Genomic DNA, 13,735 nt, shown 5'->3' with positions numbered 1-13,735 from the left:
AGTCCCAGGAGCTGGAGTCTTGTCTCTACATCCCAAGGGAGTGTTTTTGGAAGCCCTGGGGCAGGCCAGGTACCCCTGTGCTCCCTGCACTCCTGGTGGGACTCCATGCTGAGTGTCAGAAGAAATCCACACTGTTCCTAGTATCCAAATCCTGCTGTTCCTACTTTCCTACTTAAACTGTGACTGAATAGATCCAACCCAAGTGGCCAGTTTGGTGCTTCTGTGTGTTTCTGGAAGCCATAGGAAATTCTGCAGTTTCTGAGGTGCTGCTGCAGGTCATGAGATAGTTACAAGAACTACCAGTAGCTCAGGAAAGTCGAGATAGCTGCCCTGTTGGATTAAAAAGTTCTGACATCATGCTTGTATTAATCAAAGCATTTGATCTTTTATCTTTCTTAGTGTTTAATACAGGCTTATTTTTGGAACGTTAGGATGGCATAGGCAAATTCTGATTTGAGTTTCAGAAGGAAAAAGTTTATTTTGAGCAACATGTTTTCTCCTCACAACCTGCACACAATTTTACTTGGAATTTCTTGGGGCTTTGAAGGAGTGGGGCCTTTTTGTTTATTTCATCTAAAATTTTTGTCCTGTACTTTCCTGGAGGGAAAATGGGCATTGCTTTTTTTGGGTGAGGGATAAGATGGGCCAAAGAGAATTTTCTTCCATAATGTTAGAGAATAAAACATAGTATTGTTGAGGTATGTGCTATGAAAAAAAACAAGTTCTTTCATTCCACTAGGATTTTATTATAGAAGTAATAATAAGGTATTAAAGAGATTTTCACATTTCTTCCAGTGTTATACTTTCCCTGCCAGAGAATGTGAAAGAGTATTTGCTGGATGATGGAACACTGGTGGTTTCTGGAAGGTAAAGTGTGTTTTCTCCCCAGCTTCCAGCTATTAATGCCATTTTATATTCACAGTGCCATTTTGCATATCCATATTTTATTGAGCATAATGAGTTTTTAAGTTTGACCAGTGTGAGTGCAGTAAACCTCACACTGTGTGAGCATGTGAATGGGCTGACTGTTGTTAGCACAGCTGGATTTGCTGCTGCCTGAAGCAGATCCTGAAATCCATGAACTACATTTCATTGTACACCAAGTGGACACAGTCCTTTCATTTTTTTCCTCCACTTTTCTTTGAGGGAGTGTACCAGTCTCTGGGATGCCCAGCTGCTGGTTTGTGTTTGGTTCTTTGGATCTGCTTGGGTCCAGTTCACAGGCTTGACCCATCCCAGTGTCCAGGAGTGAAGTGACATTACCTGGGCTTAGTTCTCAATAAAATAAACTATATACAAACTCAATAATTAGTAACACTTGATACAATCATTTGCATGTGGGTAATCCATGCATATGACAAAGCTGAATGTCCTGTATGTACACCCACACCAGGATTTTGGATGGAGAAGAATGAGGTGGATAGATAGAAGGAACAGTTGGTAAGAACACTCTTGATCTTTGTTTCTGCCTAGGATCTCACTGTGTGGTTTCCTTGTGCAGTGGTTGCTGCATGCATCTTGTAAATGATCAAACTCAGAAATCAGTCCTCACTCCATGATTCCCTAACTGGCAGTTTGCCCCTTGCAGAGCAACCAGTGAGGCTGTGAGTGAAAGGGAGCTTGGTCTGATTTATCAGGTATCAATTTACATAAACATTAAAGCTGTTTAAATACCTTGTAAAGAAGAAAGGGTTTAATTTTTAATTTCTAAATTTTTTTCCTTATTAAAGGGTATCCAGAAAATTAGAATTGTTTTTAAACCATTTTGGATCAGAAGTAGTATTGTCACCTACTTCTGGAGAATTGTGCAATTTATTTAGCAGCAGCTCTTTATTTTAATAAGCCCTCAGAAAAGCTGAAATTGAAGGTTTGACTTAACAGCTGTCCTACAATTTTGCTGTCTTCAGTGGAGTAATGGACAGCTGTATGATTGACTTAAATTACATTTTTAAGATGTTTACAGTTAAAATTCCTTCTAAAAACCATTTTTTGTCTGAGTTGAATTTTCTTAGCTATAATTGTGATCTTCTTGCAGTCAAGGCCAAGATTGCTTCTAACCTTCAGTGCACCCCTACCTGACCTCTAGATCTCAAACACTGGATTGATGGTTTAATCCCTGTGGAAGTGCATTGAGGGACTGCAGAGACTCAGCTTGTCTAAGAATTGACTTTTGGCAGGGATGTTCATTTGACCTTGCCCTGGTTGCTACACTCTCCACTTTCCATAGGATCTTCTTTTGTCTGTGTGCTGAGTGCGTGAGGATGTTTTCTTTTCAGAGCCAGAAATTCACAGGTCAACTTTTGAAACTCAAGGTTTATGGAATTTTACTTGGAAGGGGAGTGTGGAGGTAAATGTAATTTTAATTGAAGTTATTTAAAAAAAAAAAAAAAAAGTTCAAATTGTGTTTGTGTCAGAGAACAGTAAAGCTGGAAAAGAATCGTTAACAGGGTGTTGAAAAGCTTCAGTTATGGTGTTTTAGAGCAAAAACTGATCTGCTAATTTAAAAAAGAAAAATGTTCAGGGTAGGACCTAGGCCTAATGCAAGCCATTTGGTCTTCAGTTTTCAGTACTGGCTTCTCTGATTTTTCTCTGACAGGGTTTTGAGGTTTAATCTCCTTATAAAAACATTTTAACACCAAGAGCTGGAAATGCTGTGCAAATGTAATGGATATGGTCAAGTCAAACTCCAGTGATTAATTTTTTTGCTGTTGATTTTTTGTTTCAGAGAAGATCCGCCAAGTCATGCTCAGGAGGGGAGTGATGATGCAGAGGAGATACAGGTCAGTGTAAAATGCAAATTAATGTCAAGTCTGTTGAGAAAAACATGAATTATAACTTTGTCTGTGTATTTTATAGGTGCAGAAAGTACTTCACAGAAATAATTATGTGGTAGTTGCCGTGAAAAACAGAGAAATGTGAGCACTTGTGCTGTGAAGTCAGGGAAAGTTTAAAATATTTCTGTGCTCTTTCACAGAGGACTTTTTTTTTTTTTTAATTTTCATTTCTTGATAATTGCATTTGTAGTAATGAATGGGGAATGTTGAAATTGAACTTAATGCTGTTTCATGCCCTGAAAAATTAGAAGTACATTTGGAGTAATTACTTGAAGAAACAGTGAAAGTTTCTGAGGCCATAATAACTCAAAAGGCCATTCTAGAGGGAAAATGATGAAAAATATTCTAAGTACAAAGTGACAAACGGTACAACAAGGAGATGAAAAAGAAATAAAAGTGAAACTAATGGATCATGGATCTAAGGATGGAAGTGCTGGAGCTGGAGACAAGCTGTGGATAGGGAAGACTGAGGTCTGAAATGTCCATCCCTCTGATATAAATCGCAATTGAAATATATACAGGTATCTTTTTATCAATACTTCAGAGTAGTAGTTCTGCTGAATATACACTGTTTTTCCTGTCTTAATTTACAGCTAGAATAATTGCAGGATGGTGATGTTATGCTGCCTGGGGCAATGATTTGATCTACATGTTGTAAGAGGCTGCATGAATTCTGATGTTCTCATAAATTATAATGGATGGCTCAGGAAACTGGTAACCTTTGATTTGTTCTTATTTTGAACAGTGGTCAGATGATGAGAACACTACAACACTTAAGGTAAGGTCTGTAAAAGCCCAGTATGGGTTTGTCAGCAGTTTCCTTTCTGCAGCCTTGTTATACAAACTTGTTGCTGGTTAGAGATATCTCTTGTTGTATTTAGCATTTTTCAGACCATTTTAGATGGATGGCAGTTTAGATGTCTGCAACTTCAAAAACGTTTTACTGCCTTAATTTTATTTAACTAAAATACTTTTTTCTTCATCCCTGACAATCATACACTTGTTAGACCTAGGAAATGAGCTGCAGTACAGCTCTAAATATAGCTGTCTTTCATTTTCACCACTTTGAGTATCTCCAAATTATTTAATCAGACTGGATGGAGAAGAAATGAAGCCCCTGCAGCTCAGTCTTCACAGCTCTTCTCTCGATGTGCCATTATTTCTTCTAAGTACATCTCTCTATTCTTTTCCTGTCTTTATGGTCTCCTTGCACATGGACTCAAGATCATAATGGATACAAACCAGGCTTTCCTGATCATTTTCTTGCATCTGTTTCTGAAATTTGCTGTTGCTGTTTCATTGTCAGAGTTAAAATACTCATGGCATTTGTCAGTCCTGTAGCTCCCTAATGTTCGTCAGGGTGTGGAATTGCTCATGTTGGATTAGGTGCCATATAATCGCAACTCCGTTCTGAGTGGTGCTTCTGCTAGTACAGATTGTATAGCCTAGAGTTTAAAACTAATACATTGCAAATTTGTGCACACTGATTAATCTTCAGTTCAAATATTTAACCTTTGATATCCTAGATTCCTTAAATTGTAAATTACTTAAACCAAGGATTTTAGGATCCATCATATGGTTTTCAAAGGTCATGGTAATGATGCTAAATAAGTAATGCCAGAGTTTTGAATCAGATTCTGTTATAATGTAGAACACAGTAAGGAGGCTTGGTATGTACTGGTTATTACATATATAGTAGGACTCCTGATTCCTGTCAAAACAAGAGAAGCTTAGATCAGAATGCAGTGGATGAAGAATTTTACTTCTTGCAGTAACAGTTTCTAGAATCGACTGAAAGTCTAAAAATAAAATTAGAGAAGTGGTTTTTTTGAGTTTTCCAAGTGTAGTTTCCAATGGAGACTAGGTAATGTATAAAGGAAAGGTTCAGAATGCTTGAAGTTCAGTCTAGGTCACTGCACTAAAATGTGAGAAGGTTTTTTTAAGTGTTTGCATTTTGGGAGGCTGCAGTGAGGAGATGCCAGAATGTATGAGTTTTTTTCTTCACTTGTATGGCTGTGAGAGTTTTGTTGTTTAAGAGGCAGCAATTAGCTTTAGCCTAGAAGTTACTTTTGAATTGAGTTTAAAAATAGGCAGAAATAGTGTTCCTATATACTTTTTTCTATAAATCCTGTTACATGAAAAATCTTTGACATATGCTTCAAATCCTTTCATATTATTTTAAAGGTCAGCAACCTGTTATTTTTCTGTAGCACCATATTCAGGGTAGAGTTTGGAGCAACCTGAAGAGTTTTGGTTTTTTGGTGTTTTTTTTTTGTTTGTTTGTTTTTTTTTTTTAAAATCTCAATCTTAAATTTTCAGTGTTCCTTACAAGACAAGGTTTTCTAGTCCAACCTTTGCAGTGTGTCCTCTGTTTTGAATCCATATATTGTTAAGCAGCTACTTTAAGACCTAATTTAAGAGCTGATGTGTTAAAGTATTATTAACATTTTATAAAACTAGAGCTTAAATGAGCCCAGTCACTCAAATTGCCTATGAATTGATAAAGATATGTTTAATTCTAAAATCACTCTTCAGAAGTTTAAATATTACTGGATCTTATTTGTCTACAATAATCTAGCATGGCATATAAACCAACAGGTAAATATTTAAGGTTTGGCTATTTGACTTGTATTTTTGCAGCTGTTGCAGATTTCATGGTAACTGTTACAGTGGTTTGGGTTTTCTCCTGAAGTTCATGATACTTGCTAGTAATGAGAGTTCCAACTGGGAGCATTTTGTTTACTCTGATTGAAAGAATGACAGATTTGATAAAGTGATTAATTTAAGTGATTTTATTGTATGCTATGTTTCCAGGGTTCATACTAATTTTGTACTTATTTCTAATGCAATATGTATTTCTGATAGTGTTTAGCAGATGGCTACACTTCACTATTGAATTTATTGAAATTTATATTTTTGCTGTTCTTTGTTCAGGCACCAGAATTTCCTGAGTTCACAGCTAAAGTTCAGGAAGCAATAAGTTCCTTGGGTGGCAGTGTTTTTCCTAAACTCAACTGGAGTGCCCCAAGGGTAAGAATGCTGACTCCCAAAACTTGTAACAGACGTTGTCATACTAAATGTTTTGTGTTTGTTTTCTCTCAATGCTTTGGAAAGAAGAAGAGACTAGTGGTTCTGGTGAAGGAAGAAGTGATACACAAGACATCAGTGAAGTGGTGGATTCTTTAATCTGAGTGGAATCCACCACTTCACTGATATTTTGTCTATCACTAGATGGTGATGGTGCATTTTTAGGGAGGCTGATGCATGGCACTACTGACTTTCCTATCTAAAACCTATATCCTGGTCACAGGTGGTTGTGTGATGGGCAGGCTCTTCTTGTTCAGGATACTAGTTGAAAACTTTACCTGGTATAAAGATGAAAAGTGCCACAGTTTCAAAAAAAGGCAATAAACTTTCCTCCAGTTAATTTTAGGTACTCTTAACTATACTGTAAGGATTAGTGCACCCAAATACTGGTTTGTGTTCTCAAGGGACATTGTGTTCAGTCCAGCATTCCAAGAAAGTTCCTGGAAGCAGTAAAGCAAAAACTTACTTTTGCAAATGCATTTGTACTGCATTCATCAGAGTATTCATAAGAAAAATGATAACTATTTTGTCTCTTTAAACCACTGATGAATTTTTCCTCAAAATAATGAAAAAACTTTTCTGCACATATTTCAAACGTTGCAGAATTAGATAGACTTGAAGTTTGCAGTCCCTCCTGATAATAAAGGTGTATTTCAGGTATTCTCTGTGTTTCTTTAGGATGCCTACTGGATAGCAATGAACAGCTCTCTGAAATGTAAAGCTCTCAGTGACATCTTCCTCCTCTTCAAGAGTTCAGACTTCATAACTCGTGACCTCACTCAGCCGTAAGTAGATTTTCAGCAGAAAATCTTAGTTATACACAGCCAGAAAAAACCAAAAGCAAACCAGAAAGACATTAAAGTAGCACATGCAGCCAGTGTACTTTGAGACTTTGGACCAAGACCATATTTTTTTACTACTTTTCTAGAGCAAATCATGTTGTATTCTTGAGATTTTTTTGCCTTCTTACCCCTCTTGGTGTTTACTTTTTGCTACCTCCCCTTATTGGTGCCACTTCTTATGGTAAATACAGACACTTTACTGTGTCTTTTTCGTATTTTAAAGCCCTTGAGGTTTGTGTGCTGCCTGGAAGATGCTTGAGACTTCTGCTAACTTATTTCACGTATTTCTAGAGCATGTTCTGAACCCAAGTTCTTGTAGCTCTTGGAACAAATACATTCCAGGAGACTAAGGATAGCAGTTACAGATAAAATTAAAAATATTATGTGCTTGGGGTTGATTTTTATCTGCTGACATGAAGGAATACTTAATTGTATAGGAACAGTTTCCTCCTGTAGTACCTGCATCTCATTGATTTATGTCACTCATTTCTAAAATACAGCATTTTTCTGAAAGAAAATGAGATTACTGGAGTTGATATTTCTGTTACTATGGTTACTTTTTTTTTCCCCAGACAAGCAGAATTTCAAAGAAAAGGGGCAGTCCATGGCTTGGTATCTGAGAGATTATTTTCCAATAATTATTCAATGCTTATTTCCATTAAAGGAATGTTTAGGAGATTCAAGTCAAATGCAGAGGCACTGTTCTAGGTGCCTTATAGAGGGTTAACAGGTATAAGTTTCATGTCAAGTGGCTTATGTCTTGATAAAAATTTTCTTTTTAAAGTGTGAAACCAGTTGCATTAATGCTGTGCAACTGCCTTCTTTTTTATTCCTCCAACTCTAATGAGACTTTCATCCCCCAGTTTTCGGTACATGAAAAAAAAATTGGGTGCTGCTGACAGCAAGGCTGTGAGTCCAGTTCTGATGTTGGATTTTACATCATGCCTAACCTGCAATGTCAGGAGGTGCTGGGGAAGAGGCTGAGGAGGAGGGAAGATACTGGAGTGATAAAACAGTTTGAAAGTATGTTGGGCTTGGGAAGTAATTGTGAAGAATGAGAATTCGTGATTCTGGGGTCACAGAAGGAATGAGGGAGATGAGAAATCTATAGTTTACATGTCAGAGATGAGTGAATTCTCAGAAGCCTTTGGTGCCTTCCCAAGGACCTGCTTTTCATGGTTCCCTCTAATGAGAGGTGGGCTGTCTGGAGGATGGCTTGCTCACAGAGCTGAGCAGTAAAATTTTTGTTGCAGTGGCTTTCAGGACTGATTCTTGTGGATCTGAAAAGAGCTGCACACTTTGCAGCATCCCTTTGTGAATGTTAAATGATATGGAGTTTGTTTTTACTGTCTTCATGGATAAAGAGGTCCAACAAAAAGTACCCAGAGCTCCTTGTAGGATTCCTGTTTGGTTGACTGTTTTCTGGTGAGTCACAGAGACAAGCAAGCGTTCAGCAAGTGCCACTTGATTTGGCTGTGGCAATTCTTTGTATGGTAGAATGAATTGGTTCAGCCACCTTCACTGATACTGAAATCAGTGCATTTTCTGTCCCGTTTAATCTTGTGTCAGTGGCAGTCAGTGCCTCAGCTCTTCACCCCCTGCAGTCAGCACTGGCTTGGTGGGAGAGGCAGTGAAGACATTCTGCTGGCTGTGGGGTGAGGTTTCACAGCAGGGCTGTTGACTTGAACCATCAGTGATTTCACCTTAAGTTCACACAAGTACAGTAGTGGCTGAGCAGCCCATAGCAGGCACATTCCCTTCTCCTGATCCTGCTGTGGGAGAATAACCTCTTGCAGAAAGGCAACACCTCAAACTCCACTGGTCCAGTCCATTTAGGCTTCTTTTCCAATGTGATAAGACCACCAGATAGCACAACTGAGGTGGTAAATAAGTAAAGCTTATGACATGATTGTGGGAAATCACCTTGATCTCTGTGTATATCTTGTAGTTGATGAATATGTCATGCTTGATTAAAGCATATATTATTGTCCAGTCTCTGCTTGATATTTCTAAATTACAAAGTTATTTGTACAGAATGTCCTCAAGCAGTGCAATGATTATTGCTAAATCTTTACAGTGGTCGTCCTTAATTATACTATTGATTAGCTGCCAGTTCATTAGTCCTTAGCAAGCAGAAATTAAAAATGTAGCTGGCATAAGAACCTGAAGTGCTGAATAAATGAAAATTACATACCTAATGCATCCAAATCTCTTGGAAGGACTACTTGGAGGGAGGAGAAATGCACTATATTTCTACTTCATCAATAATACTCAGTATGATCTAAAAGTTTCTTGCCCTGCATAAGTAGCAGCTGAATTGCTGGATACCCTTTTTTTGTTGTTGTTGCTTTATGTCCTGTTCAACTGTATGAACTTAAATATCTACTTTGTGGGTCATAATATGGTAAACATGCTGCAATGGCAATTTGTAGATCTGAGTTTTAACCTAGAAATTTAAGCCAGTGATGCAGAACTTAAAGCAAACCACTTTCTTCGCCTGTTTCTTCCTCTCCCATTTCCTATCTGCCTCTAAGCATTGTTCAGGTCAGGGAATGCTCTTATTGTAACTCTCAACTGTCTCAAGTTTCAAGAAAACTTCAACCATGTAATGCTTTAATACATTAAAATAATAAAAAATATGGACTCAATGCAAATATGCTGAGCGTTAATAAATTGCTTTGACTGTTTTAAAACTTTGGATTTTCTCATGCTGCTGACACCTTGGTTGAGAAGTTCAGACTAATGAATTCCCTTTCCAGCATGTTAATTTAAAACAAATTAACAAAGACTTCAGAGCGATATACTCATTAATGCAGTTGATGTTGTTTCTGCTTCAAAGTCGGCATTGTATTTTACTTATCTGAGTTCTCATAAAATCTTGTGGGTGGTGTGTTGTTAATTTTTCAGGCAGTAATGTAGGCTTTCAGAAATTTATTGTTGAGTATGTGTGGTAAAAAAATCCCTTCCTAACTGGGATTTCTGTTACGTGATTAAAACTCCTCTTTTGAGCAAAAAGCTCTATATAGCCCTTATGGATATATTGGTGTAAAATACAGTTTTCTTTCTTATTGCTAGACTGGGTGGACTATGTTTTGTTAGAACATGATTGATTGCCCACCTTGAGACTGGTAGAAATATTAACAGTACTTCAAATAATGTGATAATGCCCCTGCATTCTGACAACACTTCTGATGTCATATTTAGTGCTTTTAATATTGGATTCCAAATTTTAGAGAAATTTCAAAGTTTTTTGAGATGTGGAGAAATAGCAGCCTGCCTTCTCCTGATAGAGTATAGGAGGCAGTGTTGGATCATGAAGAATGTGCCTTAGCACTCCAGTATCTTTTTGCAGGAGCTGATAGTTTAGGCTTTAGTATTAACTGTTTCAAGGTAGGCAGTTCCACACGAGAGGATGTGAAAAATGAGACCTTTGATGTTGATTTTTTTTTCCTTGAGGTTTTACTCTCGCCCATTTTTCCTAGCAATTTACAGTGTAGTACAAGATTCTCTTTTGAGTGGCGCAATAATTTCCTATTTCTTTTAGGCCTCAAAGTTCCAGCAAGGTTTAATATTCACGGAATAAAGATACAGTTCAAAGGCTGTTAAAAGCTTCTCCTTATTTTTTTTTAATAAGGTTTTAAAATAAACTGTGAGATAATAGCGGGGAAGTATCAGGTACAGAATAAATTTTACAATTCTCATCATATTCATAATAGTTCCTAATTATCTCAGTGATTTGCAGATGAGTTCTTAGCAGGATAGGTACTGGAGAAACTTGCCAACCTTATTAAATTGCTTTTCTCGGTGTTGAAAACTGACCTGCATAATGGCTTTGTGTAGTATGTCCTGTGGTCAGTAATTTGCATTTGGAGTTTGACATTGAGCTGCCACATATAAAGAGATCTTGATCCTTCTGGTCTTGACTTGTAAGTATAACTCTGTAAAAAAGCTGTTGACCACAACAGCAATAGAGTTTGAGCCCTTCACCCATAGTATTCAATATGACAGTTTTCAGATGCTTCAGAAAATACAGCCCGGGCATGTCTCATTTGGGGTTCCTGACATCTTTCTGGTTGATCTTTCAAGTGCATGCAAACCTGAATAGGATGTGGGTTGAAGACACCCCACTTAGCATTGTGCCTCTTAGAGATCAAAGGCCCATCTGTAAGACACAAGTTCAGATGGGTCTGGGCAATAAATGATACAATGAGCTGGTAAGAAATACAAAATTGCAACCTCAAGTCATCCAAAATTTACTCCCCAAACAAAAGTGACCTTTTGTCAATGAAAACGCATGATAATATTAAGCAGGAAAGCTGGATTACAAAAACATGAGTTCATTTTGTCTTGCACTGTGTTAAGCCATTTTTTCCTCATTTCTACTCAGTCTTGTGTCATTAGGGCTCAAAAAAAAAAAAAAAAAAAAAAAGAAAAAAATCTCCTTACTGTGTCTTGCAGTATTTTTGCCTGTCTGCTTGATTTGGCAGTGATACCTGCACAGTGTGTGGGGCTTGGAATGGAACCCAAGGATTTAATTTTCTGACTTACAAGGAAAGAGGAACCATCCTTCCTCACGTAGCTCTTACCCAAAATATTTGAGGGTTGAGTCCGGGAATAATTTTGATTATAGGGAATAATTTTGATTATAAGGCTGGGATTTTTTGACTGCTGGAAAAGACTCATTGGAATGAAGCAGATTGCATGTACCCCAACCTCAGATATGGAGTCTGTGAGAGGTAATACAGGTCCTCATGAGCAGACACTGTAAAACTCCATGTGCTGGACTTCAGCTGCCTTTGTAGATAGAGTTTATTATTGGCTTTGTGTGTGTGGAGGATATTTTCTTCACCATGATAGGCATATACTCTAGTAAGGGAGGAATTCTGAGTCTAGCAAAACTGTGAGCTCTCATGGGTTTGTTTCTGTTGCCTTGACAGATCTTAAATTGCGGGGAATCTAAACTGTAGTTGAAGGATGTTATCTGTTTACACAGGCTTACAGATATATATACGATGTGTTTGATCACTGTGCTTTTGGAAAGCCTGCCTGTATTGCCCTACTTTTCTGTGTGTTGGGGGATATTAAAGTCTAAACTAAAATGTGTGAAATTTATTTCTGCTGGCAGCATACAGAATGAACTCTTACAATAGCTCTTCACTTCAAACCAAAGGCTGGGCAGCCATGTCTTACAAATGCAATGTTTATGTGAGACTCTTGGGTTGCTGAATGAAGTTCACTGCTAAAAGGAGATCCTATAAATATTGCATTTAGAACTATTGCTCAGCAGTGACCCTTGACACAGTTCTGTGCTTCCAAGTAGCTTGTTGCCAATAAGGTCAGGGAGTAGAACTGGGAGAAAAACACATATTCTTCTGTGAATACCTTTTGAAAATTACAGAATCTTTTGCAAGGTTTGCTGTAAAATGACAAAAAGGTACATGGAAGTTGACTTGGCTTATAATTGCCTCCATTCTTGATTGCTCCTGAAAGGAGACCGACAGAGTCAGCTCCTCACAAGGGACAAAACCTTGACATCTGCATGAAGTTGTGGAAATAGTTTTGTTTATTCCCACTCTCAAGAGATTTGTAAGAGTATTTCTTAAGGCTCTTAATTTAGGAAGATACCATGCTATGGAATCAGGAGTGCCGAGCAGCAGTGATATTTTCAATCCTTTATTCATGGAAATGAACTGCTGTAAGGCATGATGATGTGTCTCTGTTGTGTGGTTTGCAAAGTTAAACATTAAAAGTACTTGGGAAAACATGCTGCAGTGAAACTGGATTAGATTGCTCAAGTTTATTGGTTTTTTGAGAATTTAGTTACACCAACATAACAATACAAGGGGAGAGGAGCAGCACTGTTGATTCAAACAGAAATAAGTCAACAGTGAATCAACAATGATGTTTTGGACACATCCTTGTCCAGATTTAAGTGCTTCCAAATTGCACTAGAATATAAGAGGTGACGATTCTGGTTTTTTCCCATGATAATTGTCAAAAGGAGAGTTGTTGTTATGTATTGCATTTACTTGCTTTGTACGTATTGGAAATAATTTAACAATAGTTCTTAAGTTTCACAGTTTGGGGTTATTTTTCTCACTACAGCTGAAATCTTTCATGTAAAGCAGATTTTGAAATCTGTGCCTTACTTTTCCAGATTTATTCACTGTACTGATGATTCCCCTGATCCTTCCTTGAACTATGAGGTAGGACTCCTTGCATGATTTCTGAGTAATTTAAAAGAATTGCTCAGAGGCTGGGTGACATCTGTGGTTGGGTTTCTGTCCATGAAATGTGTTATGTTTGTTTTATTCGTGTTGCTGTGGATATGAAGGGAAGTCTGGTTCAGCACTGCAGGTCATAAGAAGTTCATTTAATTGCAGATCAGTTGGGCCAAAGTGCAGACTTGAGAAGCTTCCTTGCAATGTCCTCTCATATCTGTCAGGTTGTGACAGGAAGGACAAGTTCAGTAGTTCAAAGTCATACATTCTTGATGGTGAGCTGCTTGTGAACATCACACTGAGGTTACCAAGGGTGAGGCTTGCTGCAATGGCTGGGGACATCCTGGACTGGTCTGTCACATCTTGTTTCCTATGTTTGTTACCAGATTGAAATGTTCAGCTAGAGATGCTTTAAACTGTTAATGTGGAGCTACTGCTCTTATGGTAACATCTAGTCATCTCTCTAATAATAGTTTTTATGTAAATATAACATTTGTCATCATGCTGTGGGCTTAAAGGGCTTTTCAAAAGTGAATAAACTTTATTTTATTTTGAAGTACTATTAAGTGTGCTTTAAAGATACAGGACATCTAAAAGTTGGAACAAAGGGTTGAATGTTAACACTGTAGTTAGGAATGTCATCTCTGCTTTCTGAAGCTTTCTGCTGCAGTTTAAAGGGTTTGGGAGTTTGCAGCATCCAGTAGCAGTAACTGGGGCCTTCAAAAACATGGATCCTTCAGAATATTTCTGC

General features: G+C 37.7%; 1 protein-coding gene across 3 annotated transcripts in view; it reads left to right on the top strand.

Annotated features, from left to right (window-relative positions):
- The window catches only part of CDC123 (cell division cycle 123), a 30,273-nt gene that overhangs the window by 1,219 nt on the left and 15,319 nt on the right, over positions 1-13,735 (top strand). For 2 of the 3 annotated variants that reach the window (XM_066318838.1, XM_066318836.1), the window contains exons 2-7: positions 796-867; positions 2,726-2,780; positions 3,580-3,612; positions 5,769-5,864; positions 6,600-6,706; positions 12,921-12,969. In XM_066318838.1, the coding sequence (XP_066174935.1) occupies positions 796-867; positions 2,726-2,780; positions 3,580-3,612; positions 5,769-5,864; positions 6,600-6,706; positions 12,921-12,969 (412 nt within the window). The remainder of the gene's footprint in view (positions 1-795; positions 868-2,725; positions 2,781-3,579; positions 3,613-5,768; positions 5,865-6,599; positions 6,707-12,920; positions 12,970-13,735) is intronic. The other variant, XM_066318837.1, reaches the window with a different exon arrangement.

Source organism: Sylvia atricapilla, chromosome 5, assembly GCF_009819655.1.
Source record: "Sylvia atricapilla isolate bSylAtr1 chromosome 5, bSylAtr1.pri, whole genome shotgun sequence".
NCBI classification, from domain to species: domain Eukaryota; kingdom Metazoa; phylum Chordata; class Aves; order Passeriformes; family Sylviidae; genus Sylvia; species Sylvia atricapilla.
This window is presented reverse-complemented; position numbering and strand designations above follow the sequence as displayed.